This window comes from Xenopus tropicalis, chromosome 5 (assembly GCF_000004195.4).
Source record: "Xenopus tropicalis strain Nigerian chromosome 5, UCB_Xtro_10.0, whole genome shotgun sequence".
Lineage (NCBI taxonomy): Eukaryota > Metazoa > Chordata > Amphibia > Anura > Pipidae > Xenopus > Xenopus tropicalis.
The window spans coordinates 55,901,451-55,927,744 of record NC_030681.2 but is presented as its reverse complement, the minus strand read 5'-3'; the positions used below and the strand labels follow the sequence as shown (position 1 = coordinate 55,927,744).

Here is a 26,294-nt window from a genome sequence, read left to right as displayed (position 1 = left end):
TTGTTGGTGGTTTAATAAGATTCAAACATTGAAGGTGAACAAAAAACCCTTTAATAGCACACACAATGTTCTCTTGACACAATTGGTGTGACACTCGGGTATGTCTGCTAATAAAAAAAAATCTCTGCTATACAATGGCATTGGGTGGACAGCTTGCTCTGCCAGTTATGCATCTGCTGTTCACTTAGCTGTGTGATATAGAAAGGTGTGCATTCATATCTTGCTCTGTAGACAATTAAAGTAAGTCAGTCCATGGGCAGGCTGGATGTGCGGGTCAATATATGGTAGCAATTCCCAGTGCATTTTTGTGGTTCTACATGTACTAAAAGCACATGCAGCACCACATTTATACACTGTGCATGTTACACGCTTTCTCTATACACTATATCAGTGCTGTCCAACTGGCGGTGACCCCCCTCTGTGTGGCCCCCCACCTGTCTGGCTGCTTTGATGGCTTACTCTTGTGTAAGCTTTAAATGGTATCAGTACTGTGATTAACAGCCCCCCCTGCATGGTTCACACCTCAGATTCAGGCTGTAATGGGTCCCATAACTGTACTTTGGCTGCACCCTTTTATATAGGCATGTAACCCCCTCTGTGACTTCAAATAACTTAAAAATTGAGGGAATGTATTATTTCCTGTGTAGACTGCACAGGCTAGATGGCTGACTCAGAAGCAACCTGCAGGATTTACCTGATCCTGCAAATCTGCTGTAGTATGCCTTGAATTTAATGCTAAGCAACTTTTAAAGGAGGACAAAAGCAATTTGTACCTTATGTAATGCCTTTTCACTTTTAAAGGACAAAGCAACTTTATATACATTGTTGTTATATGCATGGCAATCTTTAGCCTTCAACATGAATCAGATCTAATGTTTTAAGGACAAGAAAAATCAACATACAATAAGTAATTGGCAGCAAAGAGCGCTTTAAGCAGATCTGTTAGAACTTACTGTCTTGCTTAATGGTATAACTTGGAAATCACTTCACAGCACCTCTGTTCCAAAATAACCAGGGTTATGTTAGTGCAGATGAAACATTCTAAACTATGTGCATTCTTTGGGGGGCACTGATGTTTTCATTTCCAGCAGTGTTAAAAAGTAAAGGCACCTGCTCATTTCTGCCAAGGTTTGGCAGAAAAAGCAACCAGAAAAAAGATGGCTGTCAAGTTTGGATGTCAGAAAATTGCAAATTAGTGAGCAGGGGAAAAAAAGCATAGGAGCAGGAGAACTACCTATACACTGTTTCAATACCTTTTCGTTCTCCTTTAATCAGCCTTGGAGCTTGTTGATTTAACTGGTTCGCTTTCAGATCCAGGGAAGTGCCCAAGTTGCAGGCATTTGATGGGTTTAAAAAGTTTGATTCTTTCTAATAATTAGGTAATTCTATATTTGCATGACAAATATTTTGATATTTAATAGAAGCAGTGCTATCATTTTGCACCAGATTTATTTCAGCTATTTTCTAAATATAATATGACAGTGGTTGACAAGCTCACAAAAGAAGTAGGCATTTAGAATATTTACAAGACATTTGTATTTTTAGCTGGTACTTGTATAAATAGTTTATTGTTAACTTTTAACTATTAACTTACATGCAAGAGATTATAAGCCTCATGGCTTTAGCTGACAAACTGTCTCATGGCTATAGAAGTTCTTCTTTAAACAATGCCATGCCACATGCTTCATGCAAAAATACTTCAGCAAAATCAGAGGCCTGGCAGGGTTACAGCATTCCTAAATGCTAGTAACCAGCAAAAGAATTAAGGTTTTTGCTGCTTTGCTCGTGATATCTGTCAAGATTTGTGGCATGGTAATTTTCTAGGTTTTTGGTGTACATGACCAGACAGCAAAGATGCATAAAATTCAGCTAGTATGCATACCTTCCAAATGTTTGGTTCCAAACTAGATGATTTTTGTTTGTTTCACTGTTAACTTATTTTACATGCTTTATTGGCAGGCTTAAAATTGGAAACCTGAATACTCAAAGGAAATTTACACAGTTTACAACAGCTATGAAGGTATGTCATTTTTACCCCATTATCTGCAAAAATTATATTTATTACACTTATACATTTATTTCTACCTACTATATGAATTAATATTGTGAAACAATACATATTTATTTTCAAAATGTTCTTGCCTTGTAGTTCTAAAGATTGCATGTAGTTTTCAGATTCTTGTTTCCTTCCGCACTTTAAAAAAAAAACACTCCTGATAAAATTAACCATAGAAAGTTTAAAATAATAGGGACCTTAGATTGTAAACTCCACTGGAGCAGGGACTAAATGATTATAATCTCTGTAAGCAGTGTAAAATATGTCAGCTGGCTAAATAAAGGATGATAATAAATTAGGAATTTTGCAAGGCATTTTACATTGTAAACTATGGAGTAGTACCCTGATTACCTTTTGTATTTTTAAGTGTTAGCCTTTTTGTATGTATCTTTGTTCAGTGCTTTTGTATCTTTTGTACTGTGCTACTGATTATTTTGGTGCTTATGAGAAGTGTTTATTAAAATAATGATAACTGAGGGAAATGTATATTGTTCAATAGTGCATGTATTGAGAACAAAGTTGAAGATATCAAAAGCAGTATTTCTCTTTCCTTTTCAATTGTTTACAAAAATCTTCCTAACATCAATGACAATGAAAATACTAGTCTTCTTTTCAATCTAATTTCAACCCCCTCTATCAATCAATATCATTTCCCACCTGCACGGGGAAACGGTAAACTGTTCCCTTCAAGCTGCATTTTTTTTTTTGCTCATGGGTGGGGGTCGCTGGGTTGGTGGAAGATCTATATATTTGTGCACACTGAGATCTGCAGTCTCAGCCTCTGCAACCCCAGTATTTTTGAATAGTCTTCGCCCTCAAATAAAATTAGAAAGCAGTCAAGCCTAAACTGGGGAAACCTATGGCCCATTTCTAGAAGCTTTCCCATCACAATAAGCTGTATTGAATGGCTGATCTGTGGCCATTAATATGTGCTCTTAACATGAAGTCTATTTTACCAATATAAGATAAACCATACTGACAAGAAACCGTATACACCACAAATGTGACAGTACAGTACAGTAATTCTATTTTTTAATCTAATCTGCACACTAGTTCTAACCTATTGACTATGGCACATGTATCTACATGCGATACAATTTAATGTTTCTCTTCTTCAGCTGTGTATTAAAAATTGGGAGTTTAGTAAAACATCAAAGTTGGTCTGTTTTGACCAATATATTACACAGACTACCCCTGCAAAATTTATTTAAACCCCTAGATTTGTCACTAGTAATAATGTTTCCCAAAGAATGCAATATTTATTGGATTTGCTTATTAGCAGTTGTATATTTAAAGTGGACCCATCACCTTAATAAATAATTCCAAATCCTGTTTTATCATGTTAAATGATAAAAATAAGCTTTACGTACACTACATAAATTATATAAATCTTGTTTCCCTCAGTCTTGCAAGTACACAATCAAAGCAAACAGGCAGCTGCCATTTTGTAAACACTTATTAAGACAAGCTTTGTATCATCCCTAAATTTTGTTTACGCTCCACAATCTTTCACCTGATGCCTATGCCCATGTACAGGATACATAAATGCAATAACATCTAGAAAGTGCTGAATGAAAAGTGAAAGTATTGATTGACAGCTCAGATTTTGAAATAAGTTTATAACAGGTATAGATGTAGTAATAAAAAAAAAAGTTAGGGTTTCATGTTTAATTTGCAAAGGACTTTTTTAATAAAGCTTTTTATGTGTGGATGACAGGTCCCCTTTAAAGTGATACTGACATGAAAATAATACTTTAATGTACATAAAAAGTTACCTATAGGTTGTGTTGATCATTTTTCACCAACAAGTTTGCTTTTGTAAGTGTTACTTGAAGTTCCTAAACCTAAATGTTTTGCCAACCTGACTATCCCTTCTCAGCCTGTCAGTTATAGATTCTAATACTCCTGCTGCACCAATATTGCAGCCTCCTCATAGAGGCACTTGAGTCATCAGATAAATCCCAATTGAATGCAATAAGCTCCCATGTTCTGAAACTATGGGGTGATCTGAAAGATTTTTCTTTTGCAAAGGAATATAGTTGGCTTAATGGATGTTTTACTTTAAGAAACTATTTCTGCCAAGGGAAAGTTGTGCTCACCACTAAACTTTTAACCATTTGGCAGGGGTGCAATGAGACTGTGACCACTAAATTCATACAGACAGCAACAAGAGGTCCTCTGCCATTATCATTATATAGGACATTAAAGGAAAACTATACCCCAAAACAATGTAGGTCTCTCTAAAATATATTGCATAAACAAGCTCATATGTAAAACCCTGCTATATCTAAATAAACCTTTTCCATAAAAATATATTTTTTTAGTAGTATGTGCTGTTGGGTAATGCTAAATAGAGAATTGCCATTTTAAGAATTAAGGGCCTCCTGGGAGCATAGGATTCACAGTGCACACAAACAAGCCAAGGCACACATACATGCTAGGCCACATCAGCCAATTAACGGACAGAGTTCTGCCTTTTGCTTCCACACTACTTCCTGTTACAGTTAGAGCTGCATAATTTCTGGTCACAGCCTATCACTAAATAGTGTATTAAAGGACAATGAAAGGTTAATATAAATTAAATGTAAGTCTAAAGGCATTCTTTTTAAGTACTTACTGCATATCTAAATTCCCAGATCCCTGCTTGCTTCTCTGAGATATGGTGCTGGCAGCCTACAGCAGTGTGAAGCCTACAGTGACATCACTGAAATCTCTCTGTCCTTCCTGTAGGTGCCAGCGGCAGCCTTCCTATTCTCTGAGCATGTGTGTAACTTGATCCTGTCTGCTGTTCTGAGCTACACGTGCCCACCAGCCAATAAGAAGCGGATCTGGCAGAGGGGAGGGGGGGAAGGAATGAAACACATGTGCAGTATGCAGCAAGGAGGGAAAGGAAGGGAGAATACCTTTTTAGAGATGGCTGCCTGTTCTAGAAAATGTGAAGTGTGACTGAGTAAATATTTGATTAGGTGAGCCAAAAGTGTGGCGTTTTTACTAAACAATAGGAGGGCTATTGGGCAGTATGCTTTTTAAATTTTGACTTGCATTCTCCTTTAAGGAAAAGGAGGTAAAAGAGCAATATTTACAAAAATATATTCCAGTTTGGCGAGATTCTTTAATAGATCACTTAACATAATATAAACTGTTGGTTAAGTATTCATTCTTGCTGTTTAATTTAACTTTAAAACATTAAATGCGTTATAGGCCCGTTATGGGGAAATACACATTTCGCATTTCAGTTTTACCTGTAATTCCTTTCACTTTTTCCCTGTTATTTAATGTACTTACAGCAGAAGAATAATATTAAACACTGTGTTAGGGATTATGCCTTAAAAAAACAACCCATTCATGTCAATTGACCATAAAACACCTTCATTCCAATAGAAAGAATCCATACACTATAATTTTGGTGGTGGGGAGACTTCATACATTGCCTAATAGGCATATGCAATGGTAGACTCCACTTACTGGCTAGATGCAGGCAAGGAGGGAAAGTGGTGTTAACCTTAGGAAGCAGCTCTACATAATTCCTTGAAATAAAAACTAATTATTCTGCTGTACTAGCCTCTATCCACTACCTCCAAAACAGGACAGAAGAAAAAAATGGATCCAGTGGATCCAGTACAACCTTATATAGAGGAGGAATGACACCTTTTTTGCTTCTTCTGTTCTGCTTCCAAAGGTCAAGGAATACTTAACCCCCTAGTGTCTACACTGACGGGAAGGGCCGTTTAAAGAAAAAAAGAAAGAAGTAAAGGTGGTTTTTCGTCACTATCCGAAAAATCACCAGGAGCAGCATTAGCATTAGATGTAAAACAAATCCATTCATCTTCAGTACAGGAAATACTGCTTTTGAACCTTTTTTCTGTTGGTTAAGGTTCATTCAGGGGGTATAGATTTCCTTTAAGACATTTTATGGGCCGAATCACTAAAGACCGATAACGCTTATGGCATATTTTTTTTGTGTTAAAAAGCACGCGATAAATAAGTACCGATTCATCAACGTTATTTCGCATGCGTCATCACTCATATCGCATGTGTTAAAAAGCGCATTAGCGCAATGCATTATTTTTAACGCATTGCGGTAATTATTGCATAGAAATAATAACACGCATATACAGTATATATATATATATAATTACCCCAGCACTCCATTATATAGCTTCAAGAGAAAATGAAAAAACAATTTTGCACACACTGAAGGAAAAATGTCTGCATTTTAGTATTTTTTGTATATATTTGTATGGGAAAGGGAAGTGGCTATTCCCTAATTGAATGCTCTCCCAACCCCGCCCCTTTAAGGATAGCCTTGCAGTTAAGAAGGTGTTTATAAGCTTAATCACTGAATGGTTTCTTTGGAATAGGTCATGCCATATAAAGAGAAAAGCAGGTATGGTCTTTCTCCCACCAAAGAAAATATATTCTCTTTTTCGCTAGGTTAGGACTGACGCAAGGACACTGCCTTGACGGGGCGCGTCAGCTTATGCATACTTTGTACAAACCGTGTAACTAAGGCTGATGGCAGACTTTGCACGGAAAATTCAGAAAGGTTCTGCCACTGTTTATAATCATTTGATATGAAATTTTTGAGTTTCAGATCGCCAATACGATATTATCGTGACTAATACGATTTTTTTGTAAGCATTTTCGTGATATTAGCGATCTTCAGAAATTATCGGATCCAAGCCGAATTTTTCCCATTTGGGATTCGAACTTGTGTTTTAATGAATCGGCCCCCTAGTGTTGATATATAAATAGATATATATAGGAGTGTATATAGAAACATAGGTGGGTGTGTATATATAATGTATTGGTCTATATATTGGTATATGCAGGTGTATAGCACTCTGCAGCTCCAACCTGGCCCAAGGAAAGTCACAATACCGAAGCTTTAATGAATTTGAAGCTTTCGTACTCGGTGCAACAATACAATTTTGTTGCACAAATTTTGTTGCAAAGTATCAAAAAGTTGAGCAAATGTACGAAAAAGTGCACAGTACGACCAAATACTAATTTTTTGTATTTCGTACCTGTCATACTTTGATAAATGTGCACCTTAGTGTTCAAAACGTTGGATTAATAAAGTTTTTTTTGTTCTTTTTTAAGTCCCTGTGCGTGCGGTACTCTGGTCTTCATTTACATAAACTTATGGCCAGCACCTGGTCATTTGTAGGGAGTGCTCCTTTTGTATAAATATATATAAATTCTGTGCATATATTCGCATATATAGAAATTGTACATAGGTGTGTATAGGTGGAGGTAACTATATACGTGTGTGAAAAAAAATAATACATATATATATATATGTTATTGCATCTGGGCTCATAAAAACATCTGACTATGTACCACCTACATTGATAATATACTACTGATTAAAGAATTCAAAAATGTACTTAATGATTTCACATTTATCTCTTTTGTCAGTCTTTAGATGAACCACCTTACTTATCTGTGGGCACAGATGTAAGTGCCAAGTACAGAGGTGCTTTCTGTGAAGCCAAGATCAAGTCAACAAAAAGACTTGTCAAAGTAAAGGTATGGATTTTTGTGTTATTAGATATTGCAGCTTATCAGTTTTGTACTATTGTTTTCAAGTTTTTTAAGTAAAATTTTTTCAGACTTATCCTCCTTGCAGTTAATATTGGTACTCTAAATGAACTATTTTTCATACAGTTTGAACAGGTACGAGATCTGTTATCTGGAATGCTTGGGACCTGGGGTTTTCCGAATTAGAGGTTTTTGTGTAACCATTATTTTTTGCCACCAATATGGATTTATATTACCCTAGTTAACATTAAAGAAGAAGGAAAAGCTAAGTCACTTGGGGGTGCCAAAATGTTAGGCACCCCCAAGTGACTTGAATCGCTTACCCCGTACCCCGGGCTGGTGCCCCTGTACGGAGAGAACAGCACCAGCCCGGGGTACCTGCAGCGCTTCCTCCTTCCTTCTTCGCTGAATGCGCAGTAGAGTAAAAAACCAAACTTTAACAGAGAAGTCGGCTTTTTCACTCTACTGCACATGCGCCTGACTCACAGTCAAGGCTGAACGGAGCAGGTAGGAGGAAGCGCATCGCCCCAGGTGCCCCGGGCTGGTGCGGTTTTCTACTAATAGGGGCACCAGCCCGGGGTACGAGGTAAGCGATTCAAGTCACTTGGGGGTGCTTAACATTTTAGCACCCCCAAGTGACTTAGCATTTTCTTCCCCTTTAAGCAAAATATACTGTTTTATATACAAAAGGAAAACCTATCTTAAAATAGACTTTATTGACCTAACTTCCCATAATGTAGAGTTTTCTGGTATGTTTAAGTTTCCTGGTTAGTTATCCTATACCAATTTGCTTCTACATTGGTGTTTCTAATGCTGGATGCTATATGAAGCCCCCAGCAGTTCTCACCATAACCTTTTGTGTTTACAGATGTTGAACCTGTTATGCAGAATGTTTGGGGGTTAGGGTTTTCAAAAAAGTGGTCTTTCTGTGATTTGGATTACCATATTATGTTTTAATGATTAAAAATCATTTAAACATAAAATAAACGCAATAGGATTGTTTAGGCTCCAATAAGAATTTATTTATAATGACTTCATATGTTTTTAATAACTTATATTTTAGCTGGGATCAAGTACAAGGTACTGTTTTATTATTTCAGAGAAAACTGAGTATTTTTAAAAATTAGAATTATTTATTTAAAATAGACTTTATGGGAGATGGCCTTCTTATAGTTTGGAGCTTTCTGCATAACAGATACCATACCTGTATTAGAGTCTCACAGTCCCAAAAAGAAAGGCCCATGCATCCTCAACTCAGAGTAAAAGTTGAAGTTGAATACAGTGTAAGGAAACAATAATGAGAGAGCAGTGTTACCTAAAAAAAAATTAACCATTGTTATGGTTCATCCACAGGCAACATTTAGACAGGATTCTTCAACTGTGGAAGTGCAAGATGATCATGTTAAGGGACCCCTAAAGGTAATCATAAATTCAGTTTTATGTACTTAAATACCTTATTACTTGAAGTTTTAAAAAAAAAAATAAAATATATATTTCTGTGGGGTGTTTTTAAACAAAAAAAATGTTACAAGCCATTGGTTTTCATGATGCATTGGCAGATTCAGTGATAACTTTTATGGTGTACTTTTTATTTCTAAATTACACTCTTTAACATTTTAAATGGCAGTGATTTATTTGCAATGTATTCTTGAACAAATTGTATATTTTTTAGCTGGTGTGTAGGCAGTAAAGATGAGCAAAATTTTTCGGCAGGCATGGAGTCACGGCAAATTTCTGCATTCGCCATTGGCGGATTTTTTTTGCGAAATGGCTACAAAAAAAAAAAGTTACGTGCCAATTACTTTGGATGCACATCATTTTACCTGTTTTGCTAATTTGTCACCGTCTCAAAGTTTTTCAAAGTTTCGTGAATTTTTCGCAGAAGCAAAACAGGACAGAGTCACTCATCTCTAGTAGGCAGCCATCTCAGTGTGTTATGCCTGATGCTGAGCTTTCAGAAGGAGCCAGTGCTAGTCATTAGAATTGCTTTCAGCCAGTAATTTTCTCCTACTCAGTATACTCAATTCAGGTCACAAAATAGCAAAACAGGGTTTCGCCTTCTTGGGTGCTATTCTCCTGTCTACCACTAGGTCATTTTTAAAGGGGCATGGGAGCATGTTTAGGAATGCAAATTTATTTCTGAATTTGTTTTGATATTGATGCTGAACCTGCTTTTTGGAAAAGTTAGGTGGTATGGGGTGTCTAAAATAATAATAATTGTCTCTTATTGTATTTAATGTATTTGGGGTTATGTTTCTTCTGGTTCTAACTGTATCAAATGTATGTGTGGTGCCAATACAGTGTCTCACTTTACTTAATGTATTTTGGGAGCCACTACTTCTGTTCCTCACTGTATAATGTATTTAGGATCTAGTGGTATGATTCATAGAAATCATTGTACCATTATTTACAAGTGCATACTGTGTGTATATATTTATATATTCTTTACTGTACAAGCTAATTGAGGCTAATGGCACATGGGGCAGTTTGTCCACAGTACTGTATATTTTAGCTGGCAAAGAAATGCCTGAAGCCACCCTAAATTTATTTCAGGTGAAATAATTCCTTTGTGGTATTAAGAATGTAAATTAATTAAAGCAAACTATAAAGTTGGTAAGGTGCAAAGAGTCTCCAGCAAGGTGTGAGTGATTTTGCAGCTACTGACATCATCCCTGATTGACACAGTTCATTCCCACTACCAAAGAACTCCAGCCCCATAATTCATTACTGCTTATATCATCAATGTAATTCTGAGCAGAATAGTAGCAGGTTTTAGCAGTAACTTGTTTCATCATCACCCTGACACATGAACTGTTATCTGAGGCACAAAAATCCCATAAGAGTTAATTTATCAATGCAAGTGCAATGTGTGCATGTGTTTTACCTGGAATGCATCATTTTTACACCTTAATTACAGTCTAATTGCAGTTGCAAGTGGAAATTGCATCTAACGCAGTGTGCTAGATGTGTAAAAAAAAAATGTGTAATTGCACTGGCATTATGACATGCATTGGATGCAGTTGTGCTGCAAAATAATCAGGGTGGTGTAATTTCCAGAGCCTCAAGCATAATAAGCATAAGCACTCTGTGCTGCAGGGGAATACACTGGCTGCTAATTAAATTTGCTGTCTCTAGTGTTGGTCACGTGGCTGGGGATGAAGATTATGGAATATGAATCTTACTTGAGTGTTGAGTGGGAGGGCCTTTAAAATTACTTTGGATAGATTGAGTTTGCCTTGGAAAAGCAGCTTGGTTATAAGCAACTTTGTAAAATCTCACTTACACACACCCATTTCTGGAAAATGATTGAAAAAACAATGTGAGCAATTCGATTCACCTATTAAGGATGCAGAAGTCCAGGTGGCAATCAAAACTCTTAAACTTCACAAAGTCGTGGGCCCGGTTGAGCTCTCAGCCTTATATTATAGGACATTTTCCCATATACTCATACTGTACCTCACCTCACACATATCTTCAATCAACTTCTCCACAGGCATACTTTTCCTAGTGATATGCTAACTGCAAAAATCTTCCACATCCCAAAAGCCCATAGCAGGCCACACTGAATGCCGTAATTATCTCCCAATCTAAGTTGACATAGACAAATTTCTATCAAAAATCCAAGCAACGAGACTCCATTCTAAACTTCTCTGACTGATCCATAAAGATCAAGTCGGGTTCATCCCCAGTCAACAAGCCCTGGATGCAATCTGTTGTCTGCTTATTAGCAAGGGTAAAAGCTACCTCTACTATAGCTATTCTCCTCAAACTAGACATAATCAAAACGCCTTTGATACATTATCTTGGGGCTATCTACACTTTACACTATAACAATGGGGATTCGGCAATAATTACCTTCAACGGATTAGAAGCTTACATACTTTTACTCTCCAACAGTACTAGTCTGACCAACTACTTTGTCCACTTTCCCTGCATCTCAAGGCACTCACCAAGGTTACCCTTTCTCCTCACTCCTATTCTACTTAATTATACAGCCATAGCTATAAGAGCTCACCCAAACATTTCAGGAATTTGTGTAGGCACAACCCATAAAGTTAGTCTGTTCGCAGACAACTTAAACTTATTAGTTTCTAAGCCCCTAACCTCAATACCCAGTCTACTCATTATATTTGGAATACTTTCTGAAGACTGAAGTATATCATATAAGGGGGTAGAGTTGCCCAAGGGTCAACAGAAACATTTTATATAGATCTAGAGACTCTGGAGGGCTGGGCTTTCCACATTTGTGGGGAGCACTTCAAGAAAATCAAGTTAGAAGGGCTCATTTTTTAAAGGAAAATTTGACCCACAAAATGAAAACTTGAAAACAACAGATACTTTATATCATATTAAGTAGCCTATTATAGAATCTTTCCAAACTGGAATATGTATCTGTAAATATTGCCCTTTAACATCTTTACCCTTGAGCCACCATTTTGCAATGGGCTGTGTGCTCCATCAAAGATCACCTGACAGGAAATAATGCAGCTCTAACTGTAACAGGAAGAAGTGTGGAAGCAAAAGACAAAACATGTCCATTAATTGGCTGATTTGGCCTAACATGTATGTGTGCCCTTGGTTTGTTTGTGTGCACTGTGAATCATATGATCCTAGAAGGCGGCCTTTGATACTTTATAAAATGGCAATTTTCTATTTATGATTACCCAGTAGCACATACTACTAAAAAAGTGTGTTTTTATGAAAATTGTATATTTATATGAAACAGGTTTTTACATATGAGCTTTTGTATCCAATACATTTTTATAGACATTTACATTGTTTGGGGGTATAGTTTTCTTTTGTTTGAATTGTGCCAACCCAGCAAGCTGCCTTTATTAGAAGTGTCTCAGAAAAAATACAGTAAATTGTAGTGAATGTATACTGAAACTGTTGCTGAAAGGTCCTGTAATATTTTTCATTGCATATATTTAATTATTTATTAGTGAGTTCCTCAACCTACAATTCTTTCCTGGTTACAGCCAACAGACTGATGCTTTGAGTCACTGACAGATTTTACCTCTTATTTTTGGCTTAACATGTCAACAATATGAAATGCACTACTGGAAAATTGTTGGATTGAATAATAAACCATTTATATCCCAAAAGCTAAAAGAAAACAAAAACAACAACAAATGTTTACAGTTTGATTTTGAATGAGACTTTATTATAATATAATAACTTATAAAAAGTAACAAAAAGATTGTAGCCTTAGAGAGCAATCATTCCTTGGCTTGTGATAAGTATTTATTACATGTATTAAAAAATTGCCCTTTTGCCTAGGTTGGTGCTGTCGTTGAAATAAGAAATCCAGATGGAACGTATCAAGAGGCTGTAATCAATAAATTAACAGATGCAAGCTGGTACACAGTTGGTAAGACATGCAAATATATTTCCCAAATTTAATTTTTATAAACGCATAGAAAATATGTACAGGTATTTCCTTTGTTCTTGGCTTATTGGTTTTTGTATAAAAGTGTGTCAATATCATAAGTATCGTTATGTAGACTGTTGTGTGTTCACTGTATTACTGTTTGAACTGTTCTTAAATTACACTTGAAATATGCTGTATACTTGCCATTTACTAAACTTCTGCTTGAAATGTTTTTCTTTTTTTGGATTTCCCAATAATATGTTAGTCTTTGATGACGGAGATGAAAAGACTTTAAGGCGATCATCACTATGTTTAAAAGGAGAAAGGCATTTTGCACAAAGTGAAGTAAGTAGATTAGAAACTTTGCAACACAGCTATTGCTTTTATATCTGTCTATCTGCAAATGGGTGCTTGTAATTGAGTACATACTGTAACTCTGTGTTTAAAGGGCATGTCAACCCCAAAGAAAATATTTTTATATAATAAAAGAAATGTTAAGCAGACATACTGGTTTTTTCTTTTTTCACCAGGGCAGAAAAAAGAAAGGGACGAACACACATTTTCATGTTGGTTTGAAATATAAGTCACTGAATTAAATCTGATTGACTGTTGTTGGCTCCACCCAGTTTTTATAACACTGCAGGTGCAGTGTCATATAGTAAAAGAACACAGTTCAAAGTTTGGGGACCCTGGTTTTTTAGTGTCAGAATGGTAGCAGTTTAAATTTCTCCACTAAAAGTCAATGAGTAACATCTGATCGGTGGCCCCGCCCACTTTTTTCCCACTTGAAATGCAGTTACCCAGTGACTCTGCAAAGTTTAGGGACCATGGCTTTCATATTTAAAGAATGGCAGCAGTTTATATTTAAACCAGTAAAAGTCAACAGGTGAATTGTGATTGGTGCTTGTTGGGTGTGCCTACTTTTTCTCACCCAGTGACAAACTGTGCAAAGTTTGGGCACCCTGGCATAAATAGTGTTAGAATGACAGCATTTTTAAATTTAAACTAATGGAATTTAATGGATGAAATCTAATTGACTGTTGGTGGTCCCACCCCTTTTTTCTATTTTTTTACTGCAGTTCCCCAGTGACCAACTTAGTTTGGAAACCCTATGATAAATATTTAAAGAATCGAAGCAGCTTACATTTAAACCAATGAAATTCAATTGGTGTAATCTGTTGGTGGCCCCACCCACTTTTCTTATTTTGAATATTACTCACCCAGTGACAAACTGTACAAAGACTGGGAACACTGGTATAAATAACATGAGCATGGTAGCACTTTAAATTTAAACACATTAAATTCAATGGATAAAATGTGTGAAAATGGCAGCAGTTTAATTTTTTTCATTGAAATCAATGAGTGAAATTGTCTGATTGGCTCCTTAAATCTTTAAAAACCTCGGCCCGCAACTAACCCTAACCTGCCCACTCGTGCAGGGTACGTGCCTATAAATACAGAAGCCAGAAGAGGTAGCTGGCAGTGTAAGGTTGCGGGCGGGAGGGGTGAGTGGAAGAGCTCAACCCGAACCCACCCGCAAGTCATGTGCCAAGGTTGGCCCAAACCCACCCGACCGGCAGGTATCAGGCCGGCCCACACATCACTAATGTCACTGCAAAAGACTTAATGAACTTGGGTCATAACAGTATTCCAGCAAATGGTTCAGGTGTTGGGGACATTAATGAAACCATTTATATGTTTTAAATATGCTCTTTTTGAAAGGACTGTTGTATTTTCCAATGTGCTGGTACTCACATGTGTTAGTGTGATGTTGTTATACATGTGGCCTCTTTTACATGTCATACCAATATATTAGCCATCAAGTCTTTCAAAAAGCATATTTTAGAATAAGTTTATTAAGTTATCACATTGCCAGCAGTAGTGTTTTTATGGAGTAAAAGTTTGATGTGAGCACAGATAATAGTCTTGGCATAGGATTTCTGAAATGCTGTCAGTAGTACATTAAATGCTGCCCTTGCCTAATATTGTTGTAAATTAGTGCTGGCAGAGATGTATTCTGTCACATGAAAGGGGATTTAAAGGGTCTTAGGCAAGTTGCCTAGAAGAATCAGAATGCTTTAAAAGTAAGGGAAAATTGTACTGGAATTAATTCCTGCATAAGGCTTTTTTGCAGTACTTCCAGGTAATGGCAGTCTACCGCTGGTGGCACCATTCAAACAAAGCCTTAACCATTCAAGAATGTCAGCTGCCACACCTGATTGCTTAGCCCTCTGTCAGGTTGAGGTGCTGACAGCACTTGACCACTTGGATAGATTGCTTAAGATCTAGAACACTAAAGTACACTAAAGGAGTTATACAGCCGTATTGATCCACCAAGTTCTAATGAGTAGGGGTACAAAGCAGTGTCTTTTTTTCAGGGGTTAAGACCAATAAATAGGCTGATCTTTGTAGGTATCTGACTGATTGGCCCAGAGGCCAAAAAGACGGTCACTGAGAAGCAATACACTGAATGCACGGCCTTGCTATTGTTCTGATTGTTGGTGTTGTGGTTCATTTTATTTCCACATCTGTAGATGCATAATACAGTGGCATATGTGGCACACTGGCAGATAGGATTTTCCATATATATATATCTATAGCACGTGGATATCACAGGATTAGCAGGCTGCCACACATGTACTTAATATCATTTTTAGACCAATTTCTGCTAAGGAAGGCACACTGAAGCAAATACATCAATTAAACAAAATGATCTTACTTTTACAAGCAAATGTTTTTTAAAACGGAAATCTAATTTTTAATTTATTTGTCTTATCATTTGCAGACACTTGACCAGCTTCCGCTCACCAACCCAGAGCATTTTGGAACTCCTGTTATTGGAAAGAAAACAAGCAGAGGAAGAAGATCTAATCAAATGTAACTTATGTCTCTTCAAAACTCAAATAAAGTTTAGCCCCAAATAATACTGTCATTTATTTCTTGGGAAATACATGTTATTAGTAAAGAAATTATTTTTAATATACCATGCCTCATGAGTATACAGACTGATCTTATTTCAACCTACACTCAACAACTTGGATGATGCCTGTGCACCTCGATTCTCAAATATTGCCACAGGTTTTTTGTTTGTTTCGTGTCAGGGCTTTGACCAGGCTATTATGATATTTGTTTTGATCATTTATATAAAAAGTTTAGATAACATGAACTTTTATCCAAGCTCCTGCTTTTTCCACCACTGTACGCTGTAAAAGGTCAGTGTGCAAAGAGCAATTATGAAAGCATCTGTCATAAAATTTGCACAGAATGCAGTGTATTTTTCACACTATTTCAGCAAAATTACAGCCATAAGATAGAGTTGTGTCTGATGGACATCCTAGTCCAGATATGGGGTTTAAGCTTCATCTAGATGGGGACTACAGCAGATGTATCAAACTTTGACTGATGAGATGAATGGGGCCTTTCAAAACCTGTGCACCCAATCGTGTGGCATAAAGCTTTTATGCCACTGCAACAGTGTCATGCTTGTTATAATATAACAGAGCAGAATTTCACTAAAGGTTTTTTTTTTATTTAGCGTTATATATCAATACTGAGCAGTTGAGGCTAGGAAAAAGGCCAATTAGAAGGCGAAGATGACTGTGAGCAGGCTTTGTAATAGGAAGGTTGAAGAAATATTTTAGACTTAAAAAGTCCTTTTTCAAATTCTATAATATGTGTGTGTGTGTGTGTTAGATACATTTGTATCTTTACATATATATGTGTGTGTATAAATTGTACAACTATGCAGACTATATTATTTTTTATAACTAAAGGGGGTGTTTTTTTTTTTATTCAGCCATGAAGAGGAATCAACTTCTTCCTCCAGTGATGAGGATGAAAATGAGTGTAAAACTAGTGATGAATTAATAGGAACGGTTGTCTGTGTAGATGTTGGAGACAAAAAAAAAGCAACGTGGGTTCCGGCATTAGTAAGTTTTATTTTTTTAAGAAAAAATGTAATTTACTAAACCTGAATATAATGGTTTTGTTATCTCAATAAAGGTGTGAAACCTTTTATAGAACTGTCACCACCAACTGTACATGATACCTTTTTTATATAGATATGAATATCATTAGGGATGGCTGGTAAATGGGATTTTCATGATATGGGATCCCTCTGTAATGAATTAAATCTACTAACAAAAATTTAGACCTAATGTCTATATATAAACACAGCCCTGCTTGTATTTGGTCTTAACTAACTAACTAGCTGAAAAAGATGCTGGTAGCAAAACAATTCTGTTGAGTTTATTAAATGTGTTTCAGGTTCAAGTTACAGAAACACTCATCTGAAAAACACCAGATCCCAAGCATTCTGGATAATAGATTGCATGCCTGTATACAGCTTTAAAAATAATGAAAATCTGCCATAGTATGCACTTGCACCATCTAGTGGTCAAAAATATGAACCAGTCAGAAATCCAAACTTTTTTACAGTTACTCAATAGAATAATTGCTAAATGTATTTAAGTGTGTATATATATATATATATATATATATATATATATATATATATATATATATATATATATATATATATATACATTATTTGTTATATTATTATACTTGATACTTTTATATAGGTAGTTTCTCCAGACTGCTGTGATGATATCACCGTAAAGAAAGATTTCATTCTTGTGCGCTCATTTAAAGATGGAAAATTGTAAGTAAAATTTAAAATTCCATGTTCTTTGTAAATGGGGATTTAAAATAATTAGGCTAGTGTCACACCTAGTATTTTCTAGAAGCTCCCAATACTCTGCCTTCCATCACATCACCTGTATCCACTGCTGTTGTCACAGCATCAGTCAGTGCATGCAAAGGGCAGATTTCAATGCAAAAATGTCAAAGAATGCATTTACATGTCAAAATGCTGTGTCTTTTAAGTAAAGGTCATAAAAGAATTGACCCATTGAAAAATGTGTCTGTTGTGCAAAGATTTTTAAGGCACATGCTTTATATCTGTTTAACTGGTTACAGGGGACAGTAATGTATAGATCTTGTCACCTGCTCCTTAAAAATATGTTGGGTGCTACAAATAGTCTCTTATATGGCATAGGCTCAGTGGGGGAACAACGATAAAATACATTTGGCTCGTTGATATTTAAACCCTGTGGGACCCCATTAAGAACCCTATGTCAAGAAGAGAAAGTACCATCCTGATAACCACCCTCTGTATACGATCTTGTAGCCAGTTTCCTATTCACGTACAAACAGCATTACTAAGCCCAACAGACCTTCGTTCAGAATGCAGTTGTTTGGGGGGCACTGTTTGGATTTTGACCCCTGCAACTTATTTGCTGCACTCTTTACAATACATGGAAAAACTCTACCTATAAAGTTTTCTGCTTCCTCATTTTCCATTATCACTTCTTCCTTTAGATTGGCATACCCCTCTTCCGTTTCTCTTTCCCCATTCTTCTGAAACAAATAATAGCCTCCTATATTTACTGCCCAGCTGTGTGTCAGCCATGTTTCTGTAGTGCCAAATTCATAAAGCAGTGGGTCTAGCCAGTCAATCCTTTAGCTTTGTTCCTATACCTTAAACAGCAGATAGGGGTGGTATACCCCGTTGTTGATTCAGATTGCCATAGTTATTGTATGAAAAAATATTTTAGAGAAAAAATCCCTATGTTACACAGCAACATATCATTTGTACTGTAATTTTAATGCATTAATATTTGTTAGGTGTATTTCCGCATTGCTTTTTTTTTTTTACACAACTTTATAGATATGTCTGTGACGAGAATAAAACTTTTTATGCTATTTGACATCTATGGTGGTATAGATCTTTAATGCTATGGGGTGGTAAAACACTGTGTTGATACAGATTTCTGAGTTTCAATGTTTTTAAAGAAGGCTAGAAATGCTAAAACTTATGTATTTCACAGTGCTTCTGTGCCACGTAAGGAAATTCGCGACATTAATGATATTTCCACAAAGAATGATATTTTTAAGCAAGGTAGGTTTTTTTAAATGTTTCTTGTTTTGAAGTTTATGATCTATTCCTTTATTAGTAAGAACCATTTGAGGCATCAGTCTAGAAATGTAATCAGTTTAGTGTTTATACTGTTTAACTTTTAAACATTTGAAGGGATGGTAGCCCCCTATTAGAGGACAGTACTTTTCTGGATGACACTGCTGGCTGGGCACATGTGGTATTTTTTCAGACATAATGTGGCAAAGCACGACTAGGCACCACAACTATTCTCATTACTAATAAAAAATGATGGGTTTTTGGCACATCTGCAACTGTTTCCTAGAATAGTGGATGTTGGTATTTCTGGACAATTCTGTACATTTTTAGGGTCTTCTGTACCACCCCAAAGGCACCACAATCCTGTAGCAGGTAATGCATATCCATAACAGATATTACAAATAAATGTTTCAGGCTGTTAGTCACCCATTAAGCTATGCTTAATAATAGCTTACAGAGTAGAATGGAAAATGTAATTTGTAAAATTACAAGTTCCAACTAAGTTCAGGTGTCCATATCTGATCCATTTTTAACAAAATCCCTTTAGTTTACAAGCAAATTGTAACATTGCAACATTGAGTACTGTAACTATGTTGAAGTGTTCATTTGCACCAAGCACAATAAATGCAGCAGAATTTTGTTTTTTAAGTTGGCATGAAAATTGTGTAGTTCATATGTTCCAGTTTCAACCATACTTTGCATGCAACTTTCAAATTATCTCTTTAAAGAGATCAATAAAATGAGTAGATCAGATGTTTATTTTAAAGGGGTGGTTCACCTTTAAGTTAACTTTTAGTATGTTATAAAATGGCCTATTCCTAGAAACTTTGCAATTGTTTTTCATTTATTTTTTATAGATTTTGAATTATTTTTCTGTTTTTGAATTATTTGCTTTCTTCCTTTGAAGACATTGATCATTACTGTACTGTCTCTAGACAGCATTTGTGGGTAACAGCACTATTTGCAGTTTAGCAACAATCTTTTTTCAGTATTACGTAATTAAGTGTGGAAACTTTGAGTAGTATCAAACATTCCATAATTGTTTTTCAAAGCACTAGACCAAGCCCTGGAATTCTGTAAAACTAAAACTATTCCTGCTAACTGGGTAACGGAAGTAAAGGAAGAGAGCTCAAGTAGTGAAACAGAAGAGGATGAGGAACAGAATAAAGATAATGATGATGATAACACTAGTGAAGAAGAGGTAAGTTAAAAAAAAAAAAAAAGTGCCCATTTGCTACCTTTTTATATTTCTCTGAAAATTAGGTGGTTTAGTAAAAAAAAAAATCTTTACTGATGTCAGATTCTTAGAAAACCTAGCCAAGCATTTGTAATGTAAGAAATTGCAAACTGGTTTCTATGTGTTTCTTCTTCCTAATCTGTAAGTACTATTATTGTGCTATAGTGTCTAATTTTTTTTAAGATTTAAATAATGTTGATTTCTTGGCATCCTTAGATGATTAACTAAATAACTAAAGAGGTATCTTACCTTTAAATTACCAAAGACAGCCTACCTTTCCAATTAGTGATTTATAATGGCAAAAAATAGCATTTTATTAAATTAAAACAATTGACAGAATGTAATGCCAACACAACTTCCTGCTTATTGTGTTAACTTTTAGCAAATGTGTTTTTAGGTATATACCTAAACCTGCATTGAGCGGGTTTTCAAACTCTATGTATTTGTTGAGAAAACTAATCTCCAAATGAAACTAATCCCCATTTATGAAGATATTGATTTAGCTCTTTCTTGCAAATTTACAAATGTGCTATGATTTACATAGCTTGGCATAATGGAATGACCACTTCTATATGATGGGCTAAGATTGGGTGGTGTAACACAGTCAGGTTTGGCTTTTAAATAACATGAAAGATACAAAAATACTATTGAAATAAAATGTTGCAGTAGAATGCAGCAAAACACATTAACAGTTTTATCCAAGAAAAGCTAATATTTTAAATAATAAATTGCAAAACTGGTGTCATTGTAGGATTGTAAAATATTTTTTTTTTAGAATTTAAATTTAGAACGTTCATATTGATGCTCAGAAATTAACATAAAACATTGTTTTAAAATTCAGGAGGAAATCGAACCGTTTCCAGGAGAAAGGGAGAACTTTCTTCAACAACTATACAAATTTATGGAAGACCGAGGTATGATTCTCCTTCCCCCTCCTACTATAGATCAAATGAAAATATAGTAACTCACAGTAAATTAGTTGAAAAACTACAGTAACTCACCAAAAAGTAAAACATGATCCAGGTGCACCAACACCCAACCCTGGGCAAAGGGAGCCATACATTATACTTGCCAAAAAAGGGGATAGGTACTCACCCCAAAGTATATTAAAAAAACAAAAAACTTAATTGACACAGCATCTCAAGCTGGCGATTACAAGATCACAAGTACTTTTAAACAATTTGGGGCAAATTTACCAAGTATCAAACAATGCTCCTTAAAGTGATGGGGAAACTGTTTTTTTCCCCCAAAAAGTATCCATTAGTGTTCCTCAAGCAGAATCATGTACTGAAAGCCATTTTTTTCATACGAGCAAATCATCTTAAAATATTTCATAATAAAATCTGAAATGAGACAATCAATTTTTTTTTTTCCAAAAACCCTCCACCTTGTCTAGGCTTTAGCCTCTCTAATGCTGCACTGAAAGATGGAGTGATGTCAAACCCCCTTACCCCAATATTATAGAAACAGAGGCAGATTTGCTTAGCCTTTTAACAAAACAATGGGCAGTTTACCCCCACCTCTCCTAAACAATTCAGCTGCTTAAACTTCTGGGAGCTCCATTTTTGAAGCTGCTATCACTGCACTGTGTTGGGCCAGCAGCTCAAGCAGTTGGAGAATCTGCCTAAATCTGTCCAAAACTGCCCATGCTGCTTCCTATTCACTTTAAGAATAAGCACACACAGGGCATTTTGTTACCTCTGGTAAAGCACACTTTCCACAAGAGACAAAATGGCAGAAAATGCCTTTTCCTGGCACCTTACTGAATATCTGAAAATGGCTTCTTCTGCATTTTTGCACAACTACTTGATTCATATGGCACAGGGAAGGTACCATGCAAAGGTATTTTCAGGTGTTTTGTCATCTGTGGGGAGTGTGATTTCAAATGATGACAAAATTCCACATGTGTGATTACCATAAAGTTTCAACTGCTGCTGCTGTCGGGCAAAACCAAAAGTGGTTAAAATCTACATGATACAGCTTCTAATAGTATCAAATGAAAAGCATCATGGATAATGCACATTGAGCGGTGACAGGGGGAGGACCACCTTTTACTGCTCGACTTGCATCACTCAGTAAGCTTTTTATTTAATATTATATGGCATGGTAAGGGGGCATTTTAGCTGCCACTGACCTCTAGTGGAGAAAAAACACCTCAGGAGCTCTATGAAGATTCTCATTCATCCAAGTCATGATATACAGTATATAGTAGAATTAAGTCTAAAAACAACTGGACTTTTCTGTTTTTTTCTTGAAAACATTTCACCACTTGTCTGAGAGACATCTCCATTGTTGATTGTAAATGTTGCTTTGCTTTACCACTTCTGTCCACTTTGGCTTGCTGTAAGTTCAGAAATAGGTAAGCAGGAGTGGTTGAGAGTAGTGCGCAACTTAGGGGATTGGGATGCTACCAGGTAGGCTGCTGGTGTGGTGGCGCCAAGCAGGCGGATGGGAGCCAGGACAAGAGGTACTTGCCTTTGTCGCAAGTACCTCCTAGCCCGTCACTGGTTGCACTCACGCCCAGTTTACATAGTGGAGGTGTAAATAAATCAACACATAAAGGTGAAGATATATTATTAATCAACTGTAATTTTTTAAATATATTTTTCTCTTAAAATGTTTAGCTGACATCAATTTTAACAGTATGCAAGAATCATTTTGTAGTTGTTTTCTTGTTATCATTTATCTAGGAACTCCGATTAACAAGAGACCTGTGCTTGGATACAGAAATTTAAATCTTTTTAAATTGTTTCGACTTGTCCATAAACTGGGAGGATTTAATAATGTAAGTCAATTAAGAAATGGTCTTTTTCAGTTAACCTTTTGCAATATATTATATTTTGATTTACTGCTGTTAAAACTATAGATGTGTGTATAGTAGCTTTGCTCTATGCTTTTTAAATTTATTTATTAAAAACATTACAGTGGCACACAAAGCATTCTGAATTCCCAGAGAAAACTGAGGGTGTCAAAACGCCAGTCTTCGTCTGCAGCTACTTTTCATTCCTGTTCAGTTAGGGATTGCTCATGATCACCTTTGCTGAGCTTTCCAGTTGTTTCCATGTCATTGGAAAGTGGTCTATGACAAGTAGTGATGATATCAACTTCATCATTTCATAAAGTTTCCCTGTATATTCGTGATTCTGGATATGCAAATAATGTAGTATTTTCTGAAACCAGAATTTCTCAGTACAGGTATGGGACCCATTATCCTGGGGTTGTCCAGCTAAGGGAACTTTCCATAATTTAAATCTCCATAGTAAAAGATTGTTTAAATATTAAATAAACCTAATAGGATTGTTTTGCTTCCAGTAAGGACTCATTGTATCTTATTTGGGATCAGTTACAAGGTACTGTTTTATTATTACGGTGAAAAGGGAAATCATTTTTAAAAATCAGAATTATTTGCTTATAATGGAGACTGTGGGAGATAGCTTTCCTGTAATTCAGAACTTTCTGGATAACTGCTTTATGGGTATAGGATCCCATACCTGCAAAATATCTCTTAGAATCTTAAAGGAGAAGGAAAGGCTAGTAAAGAGTTAATCTCAAAATGCAGGCATACCTTCAGTTGTCTCAATAGTGCCCTTAAGTCTCCCCATATTTCTCCCATTCAGAAGATCTGAAGCCAAACACTTAGAAAAAACGCTGAGCAGGGTAGAGAAGATTCCCATAATGCAACGCTCTTCCCCTGACTTGAGGACTTAGAACTGAGGTGGCGCATGCGCAGAAACAGGAAGCTCCCCCTAGCGTTTGCAGCAGCAGCATGAGACACACAGGCATAAGGGGACACAAGCGGTGGTGCTGGCAGGGGGAGAGGCACGGGAGGGGAAACGAGCGGTGGGGGCGGTGCTGACAGGGGGAGAGGCACGGGAGGGGAAACGAGCAGTGGGGCCGGTGCTGACAGGGGGAGAGGCACGGGAGGGGAAATGAGCAGTGGGGCCGGTGCTGACAGGGGGAGAGGCACGGGAGGGGAAACAAGCAGTGGGGCCAGTGCTGACAGGGGGGAGAGGCACGGTGAACCTAGAAGCCGGCGGCGGCCATTTTAAAGATGGCGGCGCCGTTCAATGAAACAAGCATGTAGTTCTAGTAAGTGTATCTCTGTAAATCTTTCAATTTGACTTTCCTTCTCCTTTAAAGACATTTATAAAGCCCATATGAAACTTTTTAATAAAACATACTTTACATCTTTGGCTTGATTTTTTAATTATACTCCAGTAATGAAAAGCTAAAGTATTAAAAGCTGTGTATGCTACAAAACTATTAAAATACACTTCCCTCCGCTTTTGTAATTCAAGATTGACAGTGGCGCAATATGGAAGCAAGTTTACCAAGATCTTGGAATTCCAATTCTTAATTCAGCAGCTGGATATAATGTCAAGTGCGCTTACAGGAAGTATGTCTGTATTTGTATTGAATTTTTTTTTTTTTTTTTTTTAAACTACTACATGATTAAGAAAAAACATTTCATTAGTAAAAGTGACAAAATGACTTGCCATGGTATAACATTGAGGTCTTGGAAAGTAAAACATATTGCTTGCAGCAATTTGGCTTAATCGCGGGAAATGGAGGCAGTTTTCCATGATTTAGCTGGATAGCTGTGAGTTATGTTTTACTTTCGCAACCTTAATATTATACAACGGCAAGTCGTTTTTGTAAGATTTGTCGACTGCAGTAGTACAGATTTGAATGTGGGCTACAAATCTTCCTGCGTGCTATCATCCTTAAGGAAAGATATATATGCCATGTTTTACTGCTAACACACACAGCATTGCATAGATCAAAGTGGAACTTGTGGACATAGAATCTTCAGCGCTAACACCTTGGTACTTCGTGTCTGCAATGAAGATTGCACATTGTACGACACATAAAGGGTTATTAAAGAAGACAAAAGCTTTGTTTTCGCTAGAATCTTTTGTACTGTTAGATTCAAAGTTTTCATCAGATAGAGCACTCATAGTTGCAAAAATGTATACTTTGGCTGACAAGTCTCCCAAAAATGACTTGCCATAGTATAACATTTAGGTCACCACACTAAAGCTAAAAAAATACATTTTAGGTTTCAAACTCCATATCTAATAAGAGGCACTAAGTTTGCCTTGGTGTAGTAACCCATAGCAATCAACAACCATTGCTGTAAACTAATTTACTGATTAGTTGCTGCATGTTACTGTACCTGGGCAAACGTAGTGTCATTTATTACGTACCCCCACAAGATGTTCATTATATTTGATATATGCACAATGTGTTTGAAGTACTGTTTGTAAGTAATATTTTTATTCTAAATGATAAAATCCATATTTTTTTGTTTAGGTATTTGTATGGCTTTGAAGAATACTGCACCTCAGCTAACATTTCTTTTCACATGGAACTGCCTATAAAAATTGCACAGAAAGTATGTAAAGAGGGTGTTCATGAAAATAAAGTTTCTGTAAAGCAGGAATCTGAATCACAGGGGGAAACTGTTAAAGAGGAATTTGATACAAAACACGAAACCATTAATAATGAAGTGAACATAAATGAAATTAAACATTCCACAGTAAGTAGCTGAAATGAACTGATTTTGGGGGAAAATTATATCCAAAAACAAAAACAGGAAGACCGGCAATCCTGTATATGGATACCAGTACACAGCTTCTGTGCATGACAGCTGCATGTTTTTTTCCTTGCCTTTTTGATGAAAAAAAAAATGAAAATAATTGCTCTTAAGGCAAACAAACGCAAGTGCTTCAGTAGGTCTGCCACTTCTACTCACTGATCCACTTTGGTGTAAAAGTTTACATAATAAACAAACTGGAACAAGAAGTAGAAAAAAAGATGTTTATAGTAAGTGTCTCACAAGCAGCTTTTATCTGCTGTATTTGACATTTAATTAATATTAATATTAACTAGAACTTGCTATTTTGTGCAGAAACTTTTGATGTAGTTATAAACATTATGTATGAAGCAATTATCAAATTACAGTTCCCCTTTAACCAGCTGGCTTTTGTGACCTTGCTTTAAAGGTCGGCACCAGAGAAATGAAAGTGACAGACAGCTATGTTTTTAGCTCTAATTATGTATACAAATAACTATAACAAATAATGCTGTTGTGTAATTATTGAAAAAA

The 26,294-nt window shown here is 36.2% G+C and overlaps 1 protein-coding gene across 3 annotated transcripts in view; it reads left to right on the top strand.

The window, feature by feature from the left end:
• The window catches only part of arid4b (AT-rich interaction domain 4B), a 71,227-nt gene that overhangs the window by 19,503 nt on the left and 25,430 nt on the right, over nt 1-26,294 (top strand). For all 3 annotated transcript variants that reach the window (XM_002935818.5, XM_012963708.3, XM_004914620.4), the window contains exons 2-15: nt 1,960-2,020; nt 7,478-7,588; nt 8,954-9,019; nt 12,881-12,971; nt 13,237-13,316; nt 15,757-15,848; nt 16,768-16,900; nt 17,555-17,634; nt 18,863-18,933; nt 20,001-20,149; nt 21,027-21,099; nt 22,876-22,970; nt 24,484-24,581; nt 25,499-25,724. In XM_002935818.5, coding sequence (XP_002935864.2) covers nt 1,960-2,020; nt 7,478-7,588; nt 8,954-9,019; nt 12,881-12,971; nt 13,237-13,316; nt 15,757-15,848; nt 16,768-16,900; nt 17,555-17,634; nt 18,863-18,933; nt 20,001-20,149; nt 21,027-21,099; nt 22,876-22,970; nt 24,484-24,581; nt 25,499-25,724 — 1,426 coding nt within the window. The remainder of the gene's footprint in view (nt 1-1,959; nt 2,021-7,477; nt 7,589-8,953; nt 9,020-12,880; nt 12,972-13,236; nt 13,317-15,756; nt 15,849-16,767; nt 16,901-17,554; nt 17,635-18,862; nt 18,934-20,000; nt 20,150-21,026; nt 21,100-22,875; nt 22,971-24,483; nt 24,582-25,498; nt 25,725-26,294) is intronic.